Here is a 25,834-nt window from a genome sequence, read left to right on the forward strand (position 1 = left end):
CTGTCTTGTACAGGTAGTCCCCAGTTTAAGAATGAGTTCCATTCCCAAGGTCTGTCCTTAAGTCAGATTTGTATGTATGCCAGAACAGTATTATTGTATAATACTGTGTAAGTAGTATTGCATAATTAAGTTTAACCATTGTGTATTTAACTCAAATTTTGCTACAGTAGGCTCTGTACTTAAATCTGGGTTGTCTGTAAACTAGGCATTCTTAACCAGGGGACTACCTGTACTTAGGATTGCAGTAATAAGTTTCTTATCGAAGCATTTTCACAGCTGAAATACAGTAGAGTTTCATAGGTTTATTTTTCAGTGGAAATGTAAGAAGTATCAAAGTACATGATATTTGTTAGGAACTTACTTTACTTCCAAGTTATTTGTATTTAATTAAAAATACTTCTTCATTTAGGTTTTTCCGGTAGCATTATAATTAAGGGTGTGGTTAAGCATTATAATCAGGGTATAATTAAACCCTGATATTTCTCAATATCAAACGAAATGATATGTCTATCAAGATATAGATGTAGATGTAGATATATATATATATATATATATATATATATATACACATACATACATACATACATACACACACACACACACACACACACACACACTCATTTTGAAGACAATCAAAGCATTAACTGAGTGTTCTGCGTAGAATACCATAAAACATAGCATTTCTAACAGTGGATATTAGTAACTGTTCTACAAAGTTTGTACCATAAGTAATTGTCTGTTTTGCCCAATATGGCCTCATCTTTTGTGAATCTAGTAAATCTATGCACTATCAAATACAGATTTCTTTAAAAAGGCTGCAAACATGTACTTCTTTTCCTGTGAGACTTTTCCTTTTTTCATCCTTTAAAGTTGACTGTTTCACTTGGATTAGTAAGGAGAATCCTTTAAAATTAGAAATGTTCTTTTGATCCAGATTAATTCTACCAAGAATATACATTTGGGAAGGACTTTTTATAATGGATTTGAGAAGGAGAGAATCTCAGATAAAATCACATTTCCCTGAATGTGAGGCTGAAGAAAGCAGAAATGATGTCTTGAGTTTAGAACATGCTCAGAAGTTTTAGTTTTTAATTGGACAGTCTACAGATGGAGCAGATAAATAAGAAGCAGTGCCTATTGAGATTTTTACTTAAAATATTCTGTGAGATTAAAGGACAAATATTAGTTTGGATACCATAATGAATGGACAAGGGCTTCTCTAGCTCATAGGTCTCCTAGTTCCTCCCAGTTGCAGGGAGCCAGCTGGACAATATCTGGGCAATAATGATGAGCACAATCTTGTGCCACCGTCTCTGTAATTCTCCTCCTCATTTTCTTTATGTTGTATTCCAGTTCTCCCAGGTCTGGAGACTGGAAAGAGGAATCCAAAATGAATCACCCATCCCTCAGTCTGGTTTAGATGATATGTCAGACCTTGGTTTTGTTTGGTAAACTTAGCAAAACATGTTAAAATGCTCTTCCTTAACCACCAATTAACCCACACTACTGGTTCAGATATTATACCAGGCCTAACCATAACAGCTTTGTGTGTTATGTGAACCAGATGTTACTCAGGATAATAAGGTTTTTATTAAAATTCTGACTCGCAAACCCAATTTACAAATCCCTCGTTTCATAAGGCAGATTGTAGGGGTTACGATTGTTGGAGGATGTTGAAAACTTCTCTTTTGCTTATATATAAAAGAATTATCTGACCAATAGAAGAAAGGAATCCTGTTGGTTGGGAAAAGTCTGGAAAAAAATCCAGAATCGCTATTGCAATTATTTAAGTCTGTAATGGTTAGAAATCTGGAAGGAGAATCAGATGTTTACATTAGGCTCCACCTAGTGGTATTTAAGCTATGTCCAGAAGTGTGGTTATCAAAATCCAGGGAAGCAATTGTTATATTTTTGAAAATATAAGATCCAGCTGTACTTACACTTGTCTCCATCTGTAAGCGAAAGATGTATATTCCTTGGAAGATGGAAAGCATAACATAGAGACTCCAGCTGTTATTTCAAGCATGCTGTGCTGTGCTGTGCTGTGCTGTGCTGTGCTGTGCTGTGCTGTGCTGTGCTGTGCTATGCTATGCTACGCTACACTACGCTACGCTACGCTATGCTATGCTATGCTATAAAACAAGCTAGAAATAATTTAAGTTGGTGTGCTAAAATAAATAACTCTGAAAATCTTTGACCTAATAAAGCTGTTGCTGTAAGATGGATTTTAAAATGTTTCTTGCAACCACTATGGCTTAGTTTGCTTTTTCTATATACTGAATTACTTTTGCATAATTTCATAAAAGACTGCTACTTCTTCTGTTGTACACAGATACAGCAGTGTCTGCTGATAATAGCCTAGCAAAGAGAAGCTTTCTTTCCTTCTTTTTCTTCTTCCCTTTCTCTGCTTTCATCATTTGGGATGATAAATATAAAGAATGCAACAAGCCCTGGTGACCCATTGTTTAATTTTGCTTAGCAAATTATCTAAATTTTTAGATATAAATTTATGCTGGGGCTGAATCTATGTGGGAAAAAAAAAGAAAGAAATTTCCACCTGGTACTGTGTAGTTTACATTTTGCATAGAGGAACGTCACAGGGAGCCAAGAGAGAGTGCTGGATAAGAACATAAAAGCACAGTGAACTGACCTCGCTCTCCCCCGCCTTGGTTCAGATAACAAGTGTTTCACATGCTATGTTCAATTTTGTAGGATTTTAGTGAGGCAGCATGAAGAAGTAGTGTCGAACTGTCTTTTTTATTAGACTTCCATGCTGCACTGTAAATAGACTTTCAGCTGTGAGTACAATTCACCTTTTAGCTGTAATTCTCTTAGCATTAAATGTATTCTGCCTAGAAAGAAAAGTGTGTCCTCTTATTTATAATCCTGCTTGCTTGGCATTTTTCCATTCAGCCATGCTAACTTTCACTTGACAGAGTGCCTGTTTGCACCGTCCTGCGTCATAGAGCTTATGCTTTATAGCCTTTCTGTTTAGCAGTGCCAGTGTATCCACTGCCAAAGCATTTGGTCAGTCACATGTGTAAATAAGAGCATTCTGTGGTGTGCAGGACTGAAACGGCCCTGCACATTCAAGAGAATTGAATCAATTAACTAGCACCATTAGAAGTTTTCCAACCTGGTTAGTTGTAGAACAGAGAGAGAGAGATCCATATATCTCAACAACAGAATTTTATAAACAGGTGCACATCTGTCTATTTTCTCCATACTTAATAAGGTATTTTGCCCATTACCATAGTTAGCATCCTTCCCAGCTATTGATTTTTGGAAGAGCTTGCCAAAACTTTAATCCTGATACATTTCTTTTCTTTAAAATTACAGTTGTTAATTGATAATAAGGTTTTAAAAGTTCTTGTTGGGACAAGTTGACAGTGTTCAGAATTCGTGTTTTCTAGGAGTGAAAATTGTAAATACAAATGAAGAGTTTTAAATTCATTTATTTTATTTCCTTATTAGACTTATATGACCACCAAATCAAAAAACCTCAAAGTGGCTTATGGTTTATTTGTTGTTGTTGTTTTTAATAAAAATAAGCAATCAGAATGCAAAAGATATAAAAATGAAACCATGCTATGAGGGTTTTCTTTCTTTGTAGTCACAGCATAGACCTTGATTTCTTTGTAGCAGTACCATAAATAGGATGAGTTTCTAGGATTGTCTAAACATTATCAAATTAATCCATATGAAATGCTTGGAATATTCTAGGCCTATGTAAAAACTGCATTTTTTCGTAATATGACTTGTATGTGCTGACTATGGCTACGTTCACACCATGTGTAACAAACCACTCATGATTTAGGATGCTGCATACACCCACCCAGTTTTTTTCAATAAATCATGGTTAAACAAACCTCAGCTTAGTGTGATATGTGAATCAGGCCTATGACTAGTGTGAAACAAGTAAGCTAACCATCTTCCTCTATGACTGATGTATGGAACTCTGACTATTCATATATTAAACTTGATGCTGCAGAATCATAAACAGGTTAGTATGCTTTTCTGTTAAACCTTGGTTTCCATTTGTCAGGCCTATTCCATCTTTTTTATCTAAGTGTTATAATGTAAAAATCATGAATTTGTTATTATTAAATCAAATTTATTACAATCAAAATTCAGCATATTAAAGAAAATAAAACCAGAAAGATAAAATCAATGAAATAGAATTAATAAAAGACTTGCAATTTATTATATTTGCACTAGTTGTTGCTGTGTTTTCACTGCAGCCTCACAGAATTTGGCTACTGTGTGGGTGATAGCAAGATTGAAATCTGAAAGAAGATGATTACTGTAGTGTTCTTCTGTTTTTCCTGGGAGATATTGCAGCAGGGGTAGTATGTAATTTTTGCCCAGATCCCTATAACATTTCAGTGAAACAATAAATGTTGGATGTCTTCTATTTCCCCAGAGTTGCATGGGTAGGCATGTTCTATTAGTGGGGTTTTGATGAATCTGCCCTGTAGTAATGCAGATGTAAGCACATTACTGGCTCCAAAAAAACCTTTCCTCAATCTGGGGAAGGTTAATATCTGTAGATAACTTGTAGATTGCCAAGTGTCTTTTGGTATCATTGTTCTGCTCTTACAGGAAAGACTTCAAATTTGTATTCAATATCATTCAACCTTTGAAGGATTGCCTTTTTTCCCTGGTCAAAACCAGAAGATAGAAGAAGTCTATGGCAAACCCAGAGCATCTCAGGCTCTGATTCACTGTTAACACCCAAGTGATCATGTTTCAAAATTAGTGGAACCAAGCCATTAGGGAAGAATGTTACCTTCAACCAATATATAATTACTAACTGCCATGCCTTTACTTCTATTGTTGGTATTCTAGTCTTGAGCCTAAGAACTGTATTGGGGACTCTGTTTGGCACCACAAGTATGGACTTTAAACATTATGTATAGGCTCAAGAGTACTGATGGGCAGTAGATTTTCAGTTAATATTTCTGATTGCATTTCTGATTTTCTCCTATAGATATTCCTGAAATCCCTGAAAGCATCTCATTTTGCAAATCATTACAAGTAGCAGACTTCAGTGGAAATCCTCTCACCAGGTAGTCTTCATAATTTATAGAAACATGAACACTTTTCAAACATTTTAAAAGAGTAAAAATGTCTTTTTTCTGTTTTATATATCTTTTTCAAATAATAGATTTGATTCTACTAAAGAAAAATTGTGAAACAGGTTTTTATAGATAAGTGAAATTGCCATTGCCTTAAAGACAATACTGAAAAAAGGTGGGATTTGACTGCAAAATGAAGTTTAAAAAATGACATTTCCTTGCTACTTAGCAACAATTAATTAAGTTGTCAACTGGCTTTTGGAGCATATATTACTTACCCTAGCTGCTTATACATACTAAAACAGAGCTTGATCTGTGGAAATATTTTTCTTTTGGTTGTACTGGTGATCTGCAGAAAGTTGATGAAATACAGCAAAAATAAATTTACCAGCAAAAATAAATTTAAAAAAGAGTGGAATAGAGTGACTAGCTCAAGACCCAGGAAGAATTTAATGGTATTCAGACTTGTTAAAAAAAATTGTTATGATACTAAACTCCTCAACAAAAGGAAAGTATGAATTCATGCCAACAGCATTAATGGATCAATATAACCTTAAAATTGATAAGCATAGCAATACAGAAAAAAGGGGAAGGGTCATGCTACTCAGACCTGAGGACACCTATGATTTACAAACAGATGCCTGAAATCTGCAGTAGCTGGCTGGAACTGGTTAGTGGTATCAAATCCAGAAAAATGCTTAGGGAGCTTCAGACGTTGTAGGGAAGCTGATAGATGTCTCAGAAATCTCAGAACTATTATTTAATAACTGATTAGCACATGCATATAGTGACAGTTCTGAGGGATACATAGATGCTGCTCTTCTGAGCAAAAGACAGTATCATGTCTCTGTGTTTAATTACTTTTTGCCATGTAGCTTCCAAGAAACATATCAGTTGAAATGTTATTCTGGCTGCTGAGAATGAATTTGAGGGATGAATATTAGCTATTTGTCCTGGAGAACAAACTCTGAAATGAAAATTGGCTGGTAGATGCCATTGTACCTCTGGTGGTTCAGTATGGTGCTTCATTGCCTCCTTCTCATTAAACATCTCCTCTGATTGAAACAAACAGTGTAGCTCAGACAAATTAGAATATTTCCTATTCAATCCATTTTACCAACAGCTAATTGCTTCCTGTTGAGTATCAAGAGCAGGGCTGATAAATTAGCTCCTTGGAGACAATATTTCATGTGGAAAGAAAGCAGTTGCAATTCATTGTTTCATAACACATGAAAACCAATACAGACAACCTGTGGCCACCAATCCCTTCTTTTTTTAATGGTCCCTGAACCCCACTCCAGTCAGTTTCAGGGTATAATTACCAAAAGCCAGTGGTCTTGTTTCCCAGTGTTCAAGGTGGATCACACAGTGAAATATAAATATAAATACACACACATGAAAATACTCTTGGCATACTTAAACCAAAGTTCTTTCCCTGAGAACTTTAAAATACATTTTTAATGCATGATGTGGCTCAGTGCACTTCGCATAATTGCCCAATCTATTTGGCTTACCCTTCTCCCCCCCCAATTAAATGCAAACTCTGGTCACTGAATGGTTGTCCATCCTTGGGCTGAAAGTTGGCATTTAATCTGCAGGAGTCCCTGTTTTAAAATGAGCTACTGTTCTTGATGACCATCGTCATCATGTGCAAGACCAACAAATGTTTAATGTTTGACTTTTGCTGGCCTGTTTGGATTCACTGCCAAAGCTCTGCTGCATTTCAGTGAACTAATGATTTGCTTTCAAAACAACTTGTCCTGTGTAGTGCCTTACAAACCAAGCTGCCTGGTTGTAAGAGAGAATATCCTTGGAAAAATAGTTGAAAAAAGAAGAAAAAAATCTGTTTTATGAGAAAGAAAAAAAGAAGCACCATATTTGAGACAATGATAGCTTCCCCAAGACCCAGTTAATTCTAAATCATGTATCCACAAATATTTGTGGTAATCTAAGCATGTTTTTCCATATCGTATAATGTGTACACAGTTTAGAGTTTTAATGCTTGCTGTGGATATATGACTTTAGTTAGTTCTATTCAGTTCTCCAGGAGTTGTTTACTTCCTGCTTTGTAAACTGCCATCTAAAACTGAATGTACTATTTTCAATGAACGAACTTGAAACATTAATAATTGCAAGTTTGTTTGTTTTGTTTTGCAGAGAACTGAATTTATCCTTTGCCATTCTCAGGGATATGTTGTACTTTTTCTCTATAGGTTACCTGAAAGTTTTCCTGAACTACAGAATCTAACATGCCTCTCTGTAAATGACATCTCACTTCAAGCATTACCTGAAAATATTGGAAAGTAAGTTGTTTTCCTTATGTAATGTTTGAAATCTGAAATGTGTCACTCATGGACTTTAAATTTAAATCCCTGTGAACATTGCATATAACAGTCCCGCCTAGTCCAAGGGTGTTGTAAATATCCCGGGTCATTTGCACCTGAAGTAGTGGGCCTACTAAAAATGACATGAGGGGTCTCTATTCTACTCTCAACTTACAAATGGCATTAAGCACTATTTCAGCACAGAATCCTTTTCATTTTGTATGAGAGTTGCTTTAAATATATTCTTTTATATATAATGAAAGAGTATTGCCATTTAATAAACATCTGTAAAAACACATAAGCATAAACAGTGAAAAATGAGAAATGACAAAATGACATGATGCAGATAACAGATGTGTTGCATGAAAATATAAACTTACAACTCTTTTGCATATACTTTAAAGCTAACTAAAATCATTGTGATCTCATTTTTCTCTATGTTCATGTTACTGATGCTGGGTAGACATAGCTATGTCACAGATTTTTCCTTGCTGTTTCAGCTGTTTCCTTTTGAAAATGTTTAATAGGACTCTGAATAGCATTCAGAATGGACACTTTGCAAAGTATGTTAGTATAAGCACATCTCTTTTCCTCATAATGTTAAAACAGCTGCATACTTGGCTGCTTCAAAGGCTGTCTGCATGCATGTGCATGCACAGCTGTTTCATTTGCTGGTGGCCCTCATGGAAGTTGTGTCAACCAAGGACAATATTCAAAGCAGCTCTGCAAGTCTTCCAGAAGATACTGTATGGCTTAAGATAGCACTTTGTGAAGCACCTCTGTCTGACATTTTGCAGAGCTCTTTCTTATATTTGAAAAAAGTAATCACTTTGGCCAATATGTTTGAAGTTAGCTGACACATAGCAGTCAGCATGAATTTCTATCCACTTATTCTTGTGGCATCTACTCTTATGAGAGATAAAAACAAAAAGGCAGGGTCTCATTCCAAATTGTGATGATTTCTTATGGCCAGAATATTTGACATCTCTTGAGCAGTTTTGAAAGTACTGAATTCAGTGTTTGAAAGTCCAGCATGGAGGGGGAAATATAAGATTGACTATAAGCATCCCAGTTGAATATAGTAATCCTATCATACAGGGTGTTGCCAGAGATCAGTGTCTTCAGTGTTCTAGTTTGAGGGGCAGGAGCAAGATAGAACTAAAATTATGACTAGTACATCTGTAGTAGACCCCCAAAGACGTCCGACTCATTAAAAAAACAAATAATCTCTGACATGCCAGTCTATTAAATGTATATCTCTGAACCTTAGTATTTCTTAACAGTAACAGACTAATTGTTATAGGTTTTAATTGTATATTTATTTATTGTTTTAATGTGTTGTGAGCTGCCCAGAGTCCCCCATTGGGGGGAGATGGGCGGGGGACAAATTTAATAAATAAATAAATAATTGGTTACTTTTGAGATGATTTCGTTCAATTTTGCTGTCAAAATTACTGTTCTGTGTTAGAATTCCTGATATCTAATAACTCAGATGTTCAGATGGTATTTGTTAGTTGCAAGGGTTATAATAAGACTGTAAGTCTATGGAATGTTCAAAGTGCTAAATACAACTAGTTACCATTTTTAATCTATATAGTATATTCAGAAATAGAAAATAGACTTTTTGAAAAATCAAGATAATTTTTTTCAGCTTTATTGCAATAGAGCCTGGGGATTATTGAACAGGATGTACTACTGTAAAATTAGACTTTAGTACAATTTCTTTAGTACAGTTATTTTTATGCTGCCTAATCCAATGAATGTGGTTGGCAATTAAGTTCTGAGCTCCAGACAAATGATCGAAAACAGAATGAAAAAGCAAAAACAAGAATACTGTATCTTGGTTATCTCAGATCTTCCTCTTTCTCACTCTAATGTATTCCTCATTTTTACTGCTGAAGGAAGAGGATAACCCACAAAGTAAGAATGCTACAGATCACTAGGATTTCTGTGAAATTGGGGTTGGGTGAGTGAATAAACACTTCTGCACAAAATGGTGGAGAGATCAAAACTGCATGCCAAAAATTGTGGACATGTGGAACTGTTTCTTGGATCCATGATGTGAAGATATGCAGATAACAACATAGTGCATAATGAGGTCCACTTGCATTTGGTGTAAATACCTTTGCATCCACCAGTTTGTTTCTAATTCAGGTTGATAGACTTTGATTTTCAAATAAAAATGAAAATCCTGGAGGATGAAATTAGTATATATAATTGCATCATTATTAAGCATTTTAATATATATAATTGCTGGTGGGGATTTATTTGAGGTTAAACCATATTTTGACTAGAATAGAAATGAAGACTGCATATTCAAAGTGCTAAATACAGCTAGCTACCATTTTTAATCTATATAATATATTCAGAAATAGAAAATACACTTTTTGAAAAGTCAAGAGAATTTTTTTCAGCTTTATTGCAATAGAGCCTGGAGATTATTGAACAGGATGTACTACTGTAAAATTAGACTTTCTCCATAGGTGAGAAGAAAAGAATATAAAATCTTACTTGAAAAAAAAAAACCACACTTGCTTTTCTCTTTTCTAAATGTTTTCTTTTTTTATAATATGCAAGCTGTTAAGCCCACGTACAAGCTCAAGAGTTTTGATATTAAATCTCAGTTTGAAAAAAATATTTTCCCTCTTTTATTAAAGTTTACTTAGTATTTTGCTATCACTTGCTCCTTCCTGTGTATGTCATTACTTAGGGAAGTTTATGTGACAACTTTTTGGTTGGTAACTATCAGGCATAAAATTATGTTCGAAATATATTCATGGGGAAATACAATTTATAGCTGAAGGCAGACATTCTGAAAAGGCAGAACATGACAAGAAAGGATAATTCTTTGTGGCATGTACTCAAAACACAATTCATGTGTAATATTTAGTTCCATAGCTATAGTCCCTATTCATTTACAGAGAAAATTAGATTAAAATTAAGTGGGAAAGATCCTTGTCACCCCTCCCCCCCATCTTTGGTATGTTGAAACTGTTTGTATAATCAGATTTCAAGATGTTTAAAAGTGGCAAAGTTAGTTGAGATTTGGTTTGCTTTGGTGGTGGCTTGTCTTGGCTATATGCCTGGAAATCTACCAAAGCATTAAGTATATATTAAAGCACTACAATTAAAACATTTGCATCTTTTCCAGTTGCTTTGAACCACATTAAGCTGATTTTTAAAGCAAAATATGGCTCTATTTAGATTCTGAATTAATGCCTAAACTTACATGGAGCTATAGTTTTGTTCAGCTGCAATAAATAAAATTATTCTTCATCCCTTCCCTTTCTTACCTTGTTTGTTCTTACCAAAAATAATCCCTGTACTATTTCTCTACTTAGCTTACTCTCCTGTATTTCATTTCCACAAGTACTGTCTCCTTGACAATTACGAACTATCTTCTAATTTGTGTATCCTGCTTTTATAGCCTCTTGCCACTTTGATTCTAACCACAGCTGGGATAAAGAATTTTGTGAGAGACTGTGTTTTGGTGGTCTTCTCCAATAATCAGTTAAAGTACTGTTGATGTTTGAAAAAGGATGGTCTGCAGGCATGCTTCTGCAGCATCCCACAAATTGCAGTGATGGTCAAGTTCATCTCTCATACAAATAAGAGATGCTGTTTCTCCTGCACCCTGTAGTATAAGATTGCTATTAATATAAAGAACTCCATTGGACTGTGGTGTGCTCTCTGTGTTCTAGTTTCAAGGAATACTCTCTGATCATATATAGCCAAACAAGAATTTACCAGGGTGACAGAGTCTTGACCTGGAAGGAAGCAAAGCTGGAATAAATATGCTAACTTTATTCCTCTATCACCATCTCTGTTGCCTTCCAGATGTAAAGGGCATATGTCTGCAGCCCTGATTTTTTTTTTCCTCTCGTTTTGGATGGTTTTTGTGTAACTCAGGGTTCTAAATTGCAGGGAGCTCTGCTGAATTCCCTTCTACATACAGAAGATGACAAACCAAAAGTAGCCCATTCCCTCTGCATGAATAGAGAGAATACATTTTTAGAATTCCTGAAATGGCCTATAAGCACATCCATCTTCTGCTATGGATATTAGTGTGAGATCTGATTTGTGATTTAATATATTTATTTTGTTGCTTAACAGTCATCTATTTTTGAAATGCTGAGGGACCAAACTGCATTTTGCAACTGGTAGAACAAGGAAATGGCTGTTTAATTAGATGTATACATAACATATGTAATTACTGGTTAATTGCATTAATACATAGCCAAAATTACAAATTCGCACGTGAATGAAAAACTGCCACATTTAAGCATGGCTCTAATTTAAAACCAAGCCAACATGTTGGTTCTAAAAAGGGCATGTTTTGGAATGTATTCCCTTAGACTTCTAACAGGTCCTATACTTCAGCCAGAAGTGACATCTGGAATACTGAAGGAAGAAAGCAATAATCTTAATTATTTAAGAAATTGCATCTTCTCTTGGGTTGATTTGGCTGTTATCTTGCATGGAATATTTAAACATTCCTAAAACATATGGTTTCTGAAATTTGGCTGAAAAACTCTTTCCATTATAGTATTCAAAATGTGCACATATGTTGGTCTTATTTTTGAGCTGATACATTTCTGGAATAGGCGAGTGTTATAAATCCATAATTCTATGGCATAATCAAGAGTCAGTGGTTGTGCTTATTATGGGTGTCGAGATCCCATATATCTGAAAGCTGGGAGGTCCTACAAGAAAAAGAATTTCATAGCCAGAACCCTATGAATTATTGTGCTTGGTAAGAAAGAAGATGGATCTGCTAAGAGTGTTGTAGATTGACCCAGAGAATTGTGTCAGCATAGCAACCTGAATTCTCACCACTGTGCTTTCTACAGTTGATACTACCAGATGATGTAAGAGTGTTCACTCAACTATTATGTTATTGAAATGGACAAAGAAGGGTGGAGTTGGAGCAGAACTAGGAGAAAATGTCACATACCATCCTGTTGTTTTCTTGGTAACAATGCAGATAGCAACCAGAATAAGTGATTATAGTGAAATAACATCAACAGGCAATAGTTCAGGAAATGGCAGGTTTAAACAATTTGGCATTCTTAATGGTAACAACTCTAGACTGAAACTGCTGAATTAGATTTTATTAGCAACTTGGAATACTATGTTAAAGGTTTAGGTTTCAAATTTGCATATTAGGAAACTAATATATTTGTTAATACTTAGTCAAGAGCTCTAACACATGCGTTGTGACAGGTAAGTTGCTTTTCTTTCATTTTATACTTCTCTAACCGCTGTAGTAGCCATTTTTTCTCTGTGTACATTTTCATACCTGCCAACTGAGGCAAAATGTTGTGATCTGACAAACTTGGCTCTAGCATATTGCTGCTCTTTTAAGTTCTCTAGAGCTTTTTACAAATGATGACTGTGGCGTTTTTTCTGGAGTCCATTGCTGAGTAAGGCAAAGATAGCTATGATTTGGAAAATATGGATATATCACTATTTTTATTTTATTCCGAGAAATTGAAGGATTAAAGCAGATTATAGCACTGGGCAAATATCTAATTCTTTGTGTTCCATTTAGTCCTAAATAAAGCCCAAAGAGGGAAAATGTTACTATGGTGATGATAGGCTTTTATTATGAAGGGGTGACAATGAAAAACTTACCCATATAAGGTCATTTGCAGTGAGAACTCCATTATGGAATACTATGAATAGCTGGAGATTAATTTTAATTGATCCTTCTGTGACTAATCCCTTACATTTTAATGATCAAGCCAATAAATAAAATTACATTCAGACTGCAGTGAATGTATTCTTTCTTTACTATTGAGGAAAAATAGTTTATACTTCCTTGTAACTATTAGGTAATGCAAGCATATGATTTATCTTCTCTAGAAATTCTCCTTTTTATTATGCATATATATATATATAATTATTTGGTATCCACTCTAAACACCACAAAATTTATATGAAATATATTTGATAATAAGAGCAAGAGCAGCTAGTGATCTGTAGAGAGTAAAGAGAATGACCTTGACGGAAAGAGGGGAGTTCTGTTATCAAGGTAACAAATAGATGAACATTGCTTAAACCCTTAATTAAGGGTTATGACATTGTCTCAGATAGGCACCCCCCTAATTTACATTAATTTAAAAGAGGGAGGAGGGGAAGCACAGTCAGACTTGCAAGATTCTGTTACTATAGCCCATCTTAATAAAAGTAGTTTTAGGCCTGTGTGGAGTCTGTTGGTCTGGTCTATCCCCTAGGGCTGTAACATGTAATCCCAGAAGCATGAGGTGGGCACCACCTTCTACCATCTAAAAAGCCAGGAATCGCTGAGCATGTTGGTCCCACCAGTTCTGCTTTCCGCTGCTTAGCTTACCTGGGCAGAAATATTGCCTGATTTAGGTTTCAACTTACGCAAAAATCAACTTAATAGTATATCTACCTGCTTACTTAGGTTTTATAAGATGCTTGAGATGTTCTATTTACAGAGCCTACTTTTTGTCTTTTGTAGCACCATTTTATGTCATAAAGTGTTAACCACGTTTATTCTGTCTCTTTAGCCTCTATAACCTGGCATCACTGGAATTAAGGGAGAATCTATTAACATATTTACCTGAGTAAGTTTTTCTTTGTTTGTTTGTATGCACAGTATGACTTGAGAATCTTCTGTCCCCTGACTATGCAAGTAGAACAGAAGAGTAGAATAAATCTTCCAGCAAAAAGTAGACATTGCTGAAAAGTAATGTTTTTATTTTGTCATGGAGATAATCTATTTGTGTGGTTGCTAGGAGTTGAAAATGACTTGATGGCACCTAATCAATCAATCAATCAATCAATCAGTGCCTTTATTAACACACATTGTTTTAATATTAGGATAAATCATATTAAGAATGTCTTAGTCTAATTCTAATACTAAACTGTATGTGAATTTATTATTTTTTAAAAACTATATTGTTCCTGATTTTGCAGGTCAGTTGCCCAGCTGCAGAGACTAGAAGAACTAGATTTAGGGAATAATGAACTTTATAACTTGGTAAGCACTGCATGTGTTGAAATTTCAGTATACTACTTCCTAAATTGTCAGTTGTAACATATAAAAAATGGGCAGATGAGTACACTTGATTGTGTGTAATTTTTTTTTTTATATTTCTTCAAACTATCTGTTTCTTGGGTATCTTAATTATGTTAAGTTACCGCATGCAGCTTTCTGTGTGTATATTTTTGTTACTGTTTTTTTTTCTTTTTTTAATTCAAAAGAAAAGGCTGAGGATTTTGGTCTAGATTGGGACTGCAACAGATAGGAATTATTCCTTCTGTCTACAGACGTGATCGTGCCCTTCACTTATGTAGCACCTAGAGATAATTAAAGAAAAAAAATCTCATTAGTGCCAGTGGTAAAAAATGATTTCTGTTGACACACAGGACACATCCATGTGTTGAAGGGAAGGATTAAATCTCACTTTTCCACTTGACATTCAGGTCCATTTGGTATGCTTGCTTTTGAGCTAAGGAAAAAACATAAGGGGTGCTGCATGCTGTGTATTTAATGTGCCCCATTGTAATTGGGATTACTTTGCTGGAAGGGCTGGCTGAAAGAAAGACCACAGAAGAGAAAGGAACCTCCTGAGGGAGGATAGTGAAAACTTCCTTGGAACATAACTCCACCTGGATCGCATGGGTGTAGCTCTTTCTGCTGCTCTTTAGTCTGGGCAAGAGCTCTGACTCACTAGGCCATGAGTCAGCAGCTTTTATGAATAACAAGAGTTTGCAGAACCGGGCTTTCAAAGAGCCATCCCTTCCTTGTGGGAAAGACAATTGCATTCTGGAACAACTGTCTTTGGGGGAGTTGCTAAACTCCACAAGACATGTTTCCTAAACTGAGAAGAAAGCTGCTGCTGCTGCTGTTTTTTTTTTTCCCCACAGAATTGAATAATTCTATGATTGAAATTCTGAAGCACACACATTTTACATTTTGTTTTGCATCCAGTTGCATGTGTTGATTTAAAATTATATTCTGCAGCAATGTTTCTGAGATTTTTTTCTGTATTTTTTCTTTCATATGTATGACTCTTTACTTTCTTTGGAAAAGGAAAAAAGATAAACCTAGCTGGAAATAATGTACAATTAACATTGCCTTTTCTGTGTTTGAAACTTTTACTATACAAATAGGGTGTAATTGACACAAATATGTAGAAACTCTGGAAGAATAAGTTATTTATTTTACTAAAATATCCATTTGGTGAAGATTCCTTGTAAATGCTCTTTTTGTAGTTACGTACTTTATGAAGCCTCATCCCTTTGCTCCTGTTCAGGTGATAACTTTCCATGTTCAGTCCAACACAGGAATAGCAGTGAGATGTCCCTCCATACTCCTAATTCACACTAGGGATGTGAGTAAAGCATCTCCATGCTTATAATGTGATTGCAGCAAGGAGCATTCCTGTACCCATGTATGCTTCTACTATCATGAATTCAGCTTATATTGAAGCAATTGCAATCACTTGTTTGTGGTCATGAATCTTGATCTACAATTGCACAATAAACCCATTGATGGAGGTTTTGCTTATTTCACCAGCAAAACTAGGAGAGTTGAAGGAAGGGTCATTGTTGCTTGTGTGTTGAGTTGAATACTGGAAGACTCACTCAGTAACAGTTTTGAAAAGACCTTCCCCATATTTGCTCAGTTTCTCTTGTCCAGTACTATATTTCCATTTTTCTCTCTTTATGAGCAGTTGCAAAAGGTTCCTTTGACTTCCGCTTGATTTCTGGTTACAACTATACATAGGAGTAACCATGAAAGGTGGTGGTTTTTTTTTTTTGGCAATGGAAGTGGTTTGTCATTGAGTTGCCTTTTTTTTTTTTTTAACTTCCTAGTCTAGATCAACTGAGGTTGTTGGGTGTTGCCACATGTGATACTTTTCTTCACTTTAAAATAAACTTTAAACCACTTGCACTTCATAGTTTTTATTTCTAGTTATCTTCAGTGATAAGAGAAAAGGAGGCATGTAGAACCAAAATCCTCTTGCAAATGTTTATGGATACTAAACAGGGTCAGGCCTGGTTAATATTTGAAGAAGATCTCCAGGATAATATCAGAGTTGTAGGCTAGACTGGGAAGTCAGAAAACATCCTGGAACAATGTAATGATAAACTGCTTCTGTACTGCTACCAAGAAAATTACATTGACGTATTTGTGAAGTCACCAAGAGTTAAGTTTGACTCAAGTGAGACTTTACCTTTTAAAGTATTTTTCTCAAGTTCTTATTGCTATAATTTTGGTGCTATATAACCTGAGCTAACACTGCCATTTGCTTAGATTTTTACCTTACCTTGACATAGCACAGTATAGGTTAAACCCTCTTTAAAAAGAAAGTGAATGCAAATATTTTACAATTCAGTGTGTTCAAGCATCTAATATTGCTAAGCGTCTTATCTGCCCACCAAAATAGGATTTCAAGCTGATTAATGAGAAGTGTTATAAATAAATAAACCCATATGAATGAGCATTTTAAAAAAAGAAACACCTAAGGAACAGAGGAATTTTTTAAAAATCTGGGCAGGAATAACATTCAGCTTGCTAATTTCCTCCCACCACTGTACCACTGAAAGTCAGCATGCAAAAGAATGAAAAAGAGTATAGGCTGTTATTTAATATCCACAAAGTGTACATGGCAACTAAATATATTCTGAGGTTAGGTTTCTAATAACAGTAGTTCAATTCACCCTGTGGCTTTGAAAACTCAGTGTAAAAACTGAAAGAACTGAAAAGGAAAAATAAGTGATACCCAACTACTTCCTCTGCATCTCTGGTTTTCTCAAGTCATTATGGCCCCACAAGCTTCTGAAGTAAAAGCATCTTCTTCCTTAGGTTGCAGGAACAGTGTATCCATAATTCTCAATAGATCCTAGTAAAAGAATAAAAAACCCAACAATGTGAGTTTTTGAAAATTAAACTGGTTATGCCTAAGCCATAATTCTTGTATTTTTAGAAGTGTATAAGCATGTTTACGTGTATGGATTTGTTTTTACTTAAATGTTTAAAGATGCACAGAGAGAATATTGATGCCCCCTCTGCAAATATGTACAGTCTATATGTGATCTTCTTGTACTGAAGGCTGTGTGTGTGTGTGTGTGTCTCAGAATGGGGAAGAGAATGAGTTATAGTTAATGTGAAAGTTATAACCAATTTCTTAAGACAAGTGAACAGTGTTTACATATGATCAATCAATATAGAACATTTCATTCAATTGAAGCACTTGAAGGTACCAACATGGGAGACCCAAAAACATTTCCCTGTCCCCCCCCCAAAAAAAAAACTGTAAGAGAGGGATGCAGTTTACTTTCAGGAGATGAGAAAATGAAGGAAAATATCTGCCTTTTCAGTTAACAAGATATTTTGTTCTAAACCAAATCTGTAAAAAGAACTTTCCATAAGACTTCAAAGATAGTATTTTTAATTGTTTTGTCTCCATGTGTATAGTCTTCTGCATGACTGTAGCATCATGAATAGGAAATAAATAACTTTTCTTCCTTGTGACATAAAAACAACTAACTTGAAAGGAAATCCCCACTTATAATAAATCTCATCCTGCATAAGTTTTTCTGTCAGTGGTTTAAATTCCTTTTTTCACTGTAATGTAGCTATGCTGATGTCTTGGAAGAAGGATAATCTCTCACTGCCCCATTTAATCTCCTTCAATTCACGTGATTTTCTTATAATTTCAACTTTTATATTTGAATTTACAAATCTGACCAAAATTTCTCTAGGTTTCTGTGTGTTCCTAGAACAGTAAATCTAGTGAGCATGTTCAATATCTTTATCTGTTAGGTTCAAATCAGAGCTCAGGTCATTCATTTTAGAAATGAAATAAGCAGTCAAATTGGTTGTTCCAGTTTTCTCTGACACTCCTTTGATCCTTAAATTATTTCTCCTGTTACGATCCTGTAAATCTGCCAACTCAATCTTTCTTTCTTTCTTTCTTTCTTTCTTTCTTTCTTTCTTTCTTTCTTTCTTTATTTATTTATTTATTTATTTATTTCAGAAATACTCTTTTGAGCCTTGCTTATCTCTAGAGTATTGCTTGTAGCCGTATCATAAGCTTTGCTGGCTACCTGAGCTATAACTGCTATTTGCCATGACATTTCCTTAAATTGTTCATTCATTTTTGCTCAAACATACCTGCCAAGTCTTTAGTTACTCCCACAGCATGTTTATCCCATTCCATCTTCAGTTCTTTTTTAAGCTCTTTTATTAGTTGTCCAATTATGTCCATATCGGTTGTCTGTCCATGTCTGTGGGCAGTGCTTTCTTCCTCCATTGCTGTTGCTGTTTCATTGCTAGGAACCTCCTTCAGGTCTTCCAAATAAGCCTTGATCTCCTTTCCCTTGTGCAGAGTCTCCTTCCTTAACATCCTGCTTAACTTATCTTACTGTTTGATAAAACATTTAGTAAGGTAAACTGGCTATACATCCTCATCAGTGGCTAGCCACACACACCCTTTGCTCTTGTGAACTAAGGCAACTAAGTCACATATACAAAAACAAAATTGCAAGCAAAAGGACTAGGATTCTGTCCCTAGTTTGGGCTAAGTATGTTGTGGTTATGGGAAATAGCTCCCTTTGCCTGATAGAAAGAAGCTTCAGTATGTGTGAAGTTATCAGAAGTCGACCCAGCAGCGAAGAGACTGTAGTAGGCTGAGCTGCGCTGTTCCTTCACCTCCTTGAAGTTTCGAACTGCCAGCAGGATGGAAGGATTTGTACAATTGCCTACCTCAGATTAGTTAGGCCAACAGTCAGTAGTGTAACTCAGTATTCCAAAAGGTATCATGTTGCCTATCCCTGATCTAATAATGGCACAGTGAATAGCTAACAGGAAATGATAGTGTTTATTTTTGTGCTTCACTTTATTTATTTGTAAGAAAAAAATTGGCTACTTTGGATGCTTCACTGAAATAAAATCAAGTTGGATTCCTTTATGGGTTATTGTGCTATGTTGCTTAATGCTAATTGTGGCATCCTTTCTTTTATACATTGCAGCCAGGAACTATAGGTGCACTTTATAATCTTAAAGACCTATGGTTAGATGGAAACCAGTTGGCTGAAATACCTCAGGTAAGAACAGATACTTCATGTAGCTTTGCAACTAAATTCATCTGCTAATTGAAGTAAATCATTAAAAAAAATTCCATTTTTTAAAAAAAGTGTTTCTTTTTAACATTACATATTTATTTTCAACCTGTCAGTGCCTCTTCATCTTCATTCATTATTTATGTCTCCATTTTGAAGCTGAAGTTGTTTGGGCAAGAATGTTATGCCAGTTCCTTCTCTGGAATAATATTGTTTATGAAAGCAATATGTCTGTTTACTTGGAAGTAAGATAAGGCATTTTCCCTGATTAGTGGAGAACTTGGGGATGGTGGAACAACTAAACATTAAGGCTTGTGTCTGTGAAATATTCACAGAATTAGATATATGATCGACTGCCACAAAGTTTCTTAAGACTGCATCCAGTTTTAGGAGATTTGTGAGCATACACTTTCAAACAAATGTGTACTGTTAATATTGTTGCCCTCCTGATTTAACACCTTTGAAATTCTTCAGGAAGGATTTATAAACAGATATTTTGAAGAGTTGACAAGAATGAAACAGAAAGCCCAGTTGTAGCATTTTCTTATCTTGGAAATTAGAAAGGGCGTAATATGTAGAAACTTACTTTCTTCGGTACTTTCTCTACCATAAAGGAGTGGGATTTTTGTTGCTTGTTTTTAATATTGTCTCTACCCAGTTCACTCTTGAAAAGCTAAACACAAGGGAGACGTTCAACAGAGCAGGTGTGAGTGGTCGTTTGGGAATGTCTGTCTTCAGCTGTGTTGATTTAGCAGAATGAGTGCTGAGGTGAATGAAGAGCTGATCTATGGCAGTATATTCGTAACTGTGAATGTACGGCAAGGGAGTACATTGTGTGAACAGAATTTTTAACAATAAAGTTAACTTTACAGTCTCATACCAGCATTCATATCTTCTGCAAAATACAAGATTTTAGTGATATAGCAGCAGGACTTATATATATAAAAAGAGAAATAGTTAAAATGTTGCTTCAGTAGTACTTCTTGTTGTATAAGAAATAAAGACATAAAATCCGCATATACTATCCTTGCATGAGTCATGACATTTGTTCAGGTCATTAGAAAGGGGAAATTGCATTTGTGTACCTAGCCTTTTTATGTTTAGCTGTTGAACCTTGAGCCAATACTAAGAGTTGGGTGTTGGTTTATGCACCCTTAAAGTCTGAAAGCATACTAACAGATTGCTGGCACATGCTAGGTGTTGCACATGCAGATTTTACTGGTGATTCACTTGTAATATCATCACAAGTGTGTTACCATCTGGTAGGGAGGATTTGTAGTCTTGCCCTTAAGAATGCTGTAATTGGACAAAAGCCAGATCTCTGGGTGTTGCACGTTGAGGCATGACCTGGTCTTTTGTTTTGTAGGAAATAGGAAACCTGAAAAACCTGCTGTGTCTGGATATCTCTGAAAACAAACTGGAAAAGCTACCTGAAGAGATAAGTGGTCTGACCTCTTTAACTGACCTCCTCATCTCTCAGAATCTTCTTGAAATGTTACCAGATGGTGTAGGTGGGTGGAATTTTTTTTTTTAAACAATAAAAATTAGAATGCTTAATCCAAGTAAGATGATTGGCACTGAATGCATGCTGTCTAATATGTATTATTACTATTTTTCTTAGGAACATTTTTTGTTTGTTTTAATGCTATAGTGCTAATAAAGGCAAATGTAAATATTGGCTGTATTTGTACATAGCGCTAAGACATAGGTGGGCAACCTATGATCTTGGATTGTTTTATGCGGCCATTGTAGCCTCCTTTTAGGTTTTGTGGCTGCTACTTCTCTATTAAATCATGATTTAGTTGTGAATTAGCCTGTGAAAATCTCAGTACAGTAGCCATGTATTCCCTCGCCTGTCTCCAGATTGGAGATTGGAAAGTTCCTCTTCTATTTGTGACAACAATTTGGCAGTTGGGTCTGAACAATATATTGTGGTTAATCTAAGGTATAACTGATTAAAACAATCACAATTTCAGATCGATTTGTTTGGGATCCTTTTATCCATGGCCAGTGAGAAAGAACATGAGGTTAAAGCTCACACACATTTAGTATTGCACCTGAATGAAGCCATTATAAAAAAATGAATCTGAAAACAGCTACATGTCACTTTGTAATATGCCGTATCTTTGATTTGCCTACGGATGTTAATTATACTGTTTCAACACATTATTGCTTGCCATGGGCAAGAGTGGAAAAATGTTCAGTATGATAATGATGTAGCATGGAGCTAAGTTGTATTGCACATTACAGAGTGGGAAGATATTGACATGAGACAACCTGACATTTGCAATAATGTCTAGTTCTGCCCATGTATTTTCTTCAGGCTTTTTTTCCCACAGTGTAATCTTAAATCTGCTTATTATATCAATGTTATACCTACTCTTTAAGTGACATATATATTATTAGGGCTGTGGAAGGCATTTGAAAGATGTGCTTTGTGACTTGCTTTGGCACTCAGGAAGTACCTCTTAGTTTAATGGCTGATGTAGCAGCATCATTTGCAAGAGTGGGGTTCTCCAAGTTTTCTTTCTGCCTGTATGTGTATGCCCAGCCACTTTGCTTCACTGGTGGTCCTAGGGAAATATGTTCTGTGCATACACATACAAACGGAGACAGCTGGGGACAGCTTGCTGAGCAACTTCCCAAGCCTTGCAAGTCCCATGGCTGCTTCAAGAGAGGATTTTTATTCACCTTAACACACTCTGCAAATATTCTTTTAAGTGTTTTGCACAGACCTAATCTCTCTCTCTCTCTCTCTCTCTTACACAAACACATATACATACACATTTCCCACTATTATTCAATCCCAAATCTTAGCAATTCATTTCATTTTTATGCTGGTATTCTACACTGTAATCAAGGGCATTTTCAACATTTTCCCAAATTGATATTTATAGATGGTCATTATTTATACAAAGAAATATTGACGTTATTTGCAAAATGTCAACCAGAGTTAAAGATATTTAATTGCCCACTGTTAGCATATTGAATCTAAAATTCACTGAGCAGCAGTGTATATGTATGTTAATAATAATTAAAGAGGATCCTCTAAGAAGATTGCTGACATGTTATTTTCCCAATTGAAATAACTCTATTTACATAAGGATTTTGATTGTTTTATTCTGTCTGATACTGCTGAGATCTCTTGCTCTTTATCCTTATTTTCCCTCCCACTTGCTAAACATCCTAGTTGTCTGTTTTCCTACTCTTGATGATATAGCTTACAAGCAGCTAGTCAGCAGTTTTACTGTAACTGGATACATGTTGCAATTAGTTGAAATGCATTACCCATTGCTGAGGGAACAACTGGAGATGTATGAAGAAGTTAGAGTTTAACTAATGGAACCTATCTCTAACAGAGTTAATCACAGCATTTAAAAAAATAACTACCACCTTAATTCTTCCTTCTGAGAGTAGCACCCATGACTACGTCAGTATGATATATTGATGGATGGCATATTGGACTTAGATCTGATTTTCAAATGTATTACGTATTATGAAGCTAATGGGGACACCAGCATTTTTTATTAGTATACCTCTCATCAACTGGTGACTATAAAAATCAGATAATTCTGTGGATGCCAGCCTGACAGAAATGTTTGAATACAAATAATAGATAATCTCCTTCAGTGCTGAAGATCAGTGTTCTACCTGTACTGCAACATTTAATAAATGTCCTTAGGTCTGTTTGGAAATACTTTGGGATGAAGCCCCAGACTGAGATTTCTGTACACATGGAAATGCATATATGGAACAGTAATTTCACTGGGCTGTCCACATCTAGGCAAATCTGTCTCCTCTGTGGAAATAATATCCTTTTGGATATTCCATAAAAATTCACAGAAATTCTAAGAGTTGCAGTCTTAGCATATCTGAAGATTGCCAGGTTGGGAAAGCTGTAATGCATAGCTTTCAATGAGCTTATATTAATGCATGCCAACTCAGTTGCTAGTTTAATTTTTTGCTGGTTGGTTTCTTGCATTTCCTATTTCCTTTATTTCTTTAGAAATCCTGCAAAGATTTTCTGTTTGGGCTTATATTTGCTGTTGTGGACTTTTTACTTAATATACGTATCATGCTTTTTGCTTCCATAGTGGAAGTCTGTAAAACGTCTTACAGCTAAAAGCAAAAAATAAATAAACAATGAACTAATCTACATAAGTATTTTATCCTAGAACTGTGGTATTTGACTTTCTCACATGGCACTTCCCAACACATTCTCCTGATGCTATTGCTCCCTCAATAGTTATTTTTCTCCAGACTACTTTAAACAAACACATACACACACACACACAAACCCCACTGATTGTTGTTTCCATGGATTGCATGTTATGCATGTTCCAGTCTAATGACATTGTAACTTTTACCAGTATGAATAATTTTAAAAGCTTAACCCTGTTTCACAACTTTTTAGCCAATTTATTCCTTTTATTGAAGATGGCTTATTGATGTTTGCAGACAGGGAATTTTTTTTACATTTTATTTTGAGGCTATTTTTTCAGTGCCATTTTATACAGCTGAGCAGTTGTGAACCACCACGCTATTTTTATACTGTATTCCTGTACAGCTGTGGAGATACATGTATATTAGAAAAGAAGCAACAAACAATTTGAAATGGCAGTGTGACCTCCCATTTATCTCCAGATTACAACACTGCACTATGGCTTGTGACATCCACTTGTGCTATAGATACAAATTATTAAATATACATGGCATTTCAAGCTCTGCCTACTGCTATTACACAACTACAACTCTGCATTAATGTATATACAATTTGGTTATGTTATACATACGGAAATGCTGTATTACATTTATTAACACATGCCTTTCAAGCATCAGTTGACACAGCAATGCATGAGAAATATCAAATGGTTTCATACCAATCATGCAAGGATGTTAACAAAACAGGAATAAAGAAAATAAAAACCCGTGAAGGGGATGGTAAATAATTTACATAGTAAAGTACAGGTAAATAACTCCCACACACATTCCCTCAAATTTTCAGCATTAGGTAGAACACTAGCCAAGAGAAGATACATGCTCTGTCTTCAGCAGGAAGCTTGTGTTTTGGTGAGATGACATAAAAGCTTCCCTCTTAAACATACACATATCCAGCATCAGATTATCTTTAAAAAAGAGAACTAATTGATTGTCTTAAAAGAGAACTAAAGAGGGACTAGTCCAATTGCCTTACTAGATTCATATGCTCAGAGATTGTCCTTTAGCTATTATTACCTTAACCCAGGAGTTCTCAAACTTTATGGTGCTGTGTCCCCCTAAAATGATAAATGGATATGTGTGATTCCTCCCCAATAAATAAAATTAATTAGCTTCTTCCTGATAGTAGGTTTAGCATTACGTGGGTTCCTTAACCTGTACCTTACTCCCTTAGCACTACATTGGCTCTGTGACATCTCTGTTCTTAAGTGAATCTCTTGGGTACCCTTTGTAGCAACCACCAGCCATTGGTATTCCTCCTCCCTCAATCTTTAGAAGGCAGGATAAATAATATAGCCCTTACCTTGTGTTTAAAAAGCAATGTCCATAAATAGGGCCGTCCAGATTGTAGCCTCCACCTTGTACCTATAATGTCTTGCTAACCAAATCCTTATCCTCAAGGGCAGGCTGCCCATATTTTCAAATCTGTGATTGTTAGTGTCTGTTCAAAAGTATACCTTCTGTATTCCACCATCAAAACACATACACGCGCATGCGCACACACACTCTACCATTGACCTAAGGGAAGGGAGCATGACTACATGCTCCTGCTCACCTCTGATGACACTGCAACAGGTCACCTAACCAGTTCTCCCTGAAAAGGTGCCATGAATTTTCACACCTGTTGGTTTCAGCAAGGAAGGATCAGAATAAGGCTAATCAATACTTGGTCTGAGAGTAAAATCAAGTGAGTGTTATGATGGGGTGAGGAGAGTATCCAGTGTGATCTGTTGTCAGGTACAGTTGCAAGAGAGGGAAAGGTCTGAGACGGTAGTTTATTGTAGGGAAGTTCAAAGCAGAGATATGAGCGTGAGGCTCCCTCCATCCTATTCTAAGGCTATCATAGCTTTTTTGTCCTTGGCAAAATGGCTAAATTTGGTGGTTCACCTCTTTTGCATCCTGAGCCATTATTTTTGCTTCCAGCCAGCTCAGCAAATGGACTTCCTCTGTATTGCTGATGGGCAGACTGAAAGACTTATTCATGTACATAGTGTGGACTCAGAAAGAGCCCTATTTGACTTCAGGATCTGAAACTGCAGCCAAGAGTGTTTGGCTTGTGACTCCTTTCTGCTGAATTGGGATGGGGGAAGATAAAGCAGCAGTCCCCATCTG

At 35.7% G+C, this 25,834-nt stretch overlaps 1 protein-coding gene across 1 annotated transcript in view; it reads left to right on the forward strand.

Moving 5' to 3' along the window:
* The window catches only part of LRRC1 (leucine rich repeat containing 1), a 134,189-nt gene that overhangs the window by 84,083 nt on the left and 24,272 nt on the right, over positions 1 to 25,834 (forward strand). Inside the window, exons 10-15 of the mRNA XM_088137040.1 lie at positions 4,991 to 5,069; positions 7,292 to 7,381; positions 13,939 to 13,995; positions 14,348 to 14,411; positions 19,415 to 19,489; positions 20,871 to 21,015. Of these exons, the coding sequence (XP_087993166.1) occupies positions 4,991 to 5,069; positions 7,292 to 7,381; positions 13,939 to 13,995; positions 14,348 to 14,411; positions 19,415 to 19,489; positions 20,871 to 21,015 (510 nt within the window). The remainder of the gene's footprint in view (positions 1 to 4,990; positions 5,070 to 7,291; positions 7,382 to 13,938; positions 13,996 to 14,347; positions 14,412 to 19,414; positions 19,490 to 20,870; positions 21,016 to 25,834) is intronic.

This window comes from Python bivittatus, unplaced genomic scaffold, assembly GCF_059951505.1.
Source record: "Python bivittatus isolate LINGU-HERP-01145 unplaced genomic scaffold, Pbiv_v1 ctg000020_np1212, whole genome shotgun sequence".
NCBI classification, from domain to species: domain Eukaryota; kingdom Metazoa; phylum Chordata; class Lepidosauria; order Squamata; family Pythonidae; genus Python; species Python bivittatus.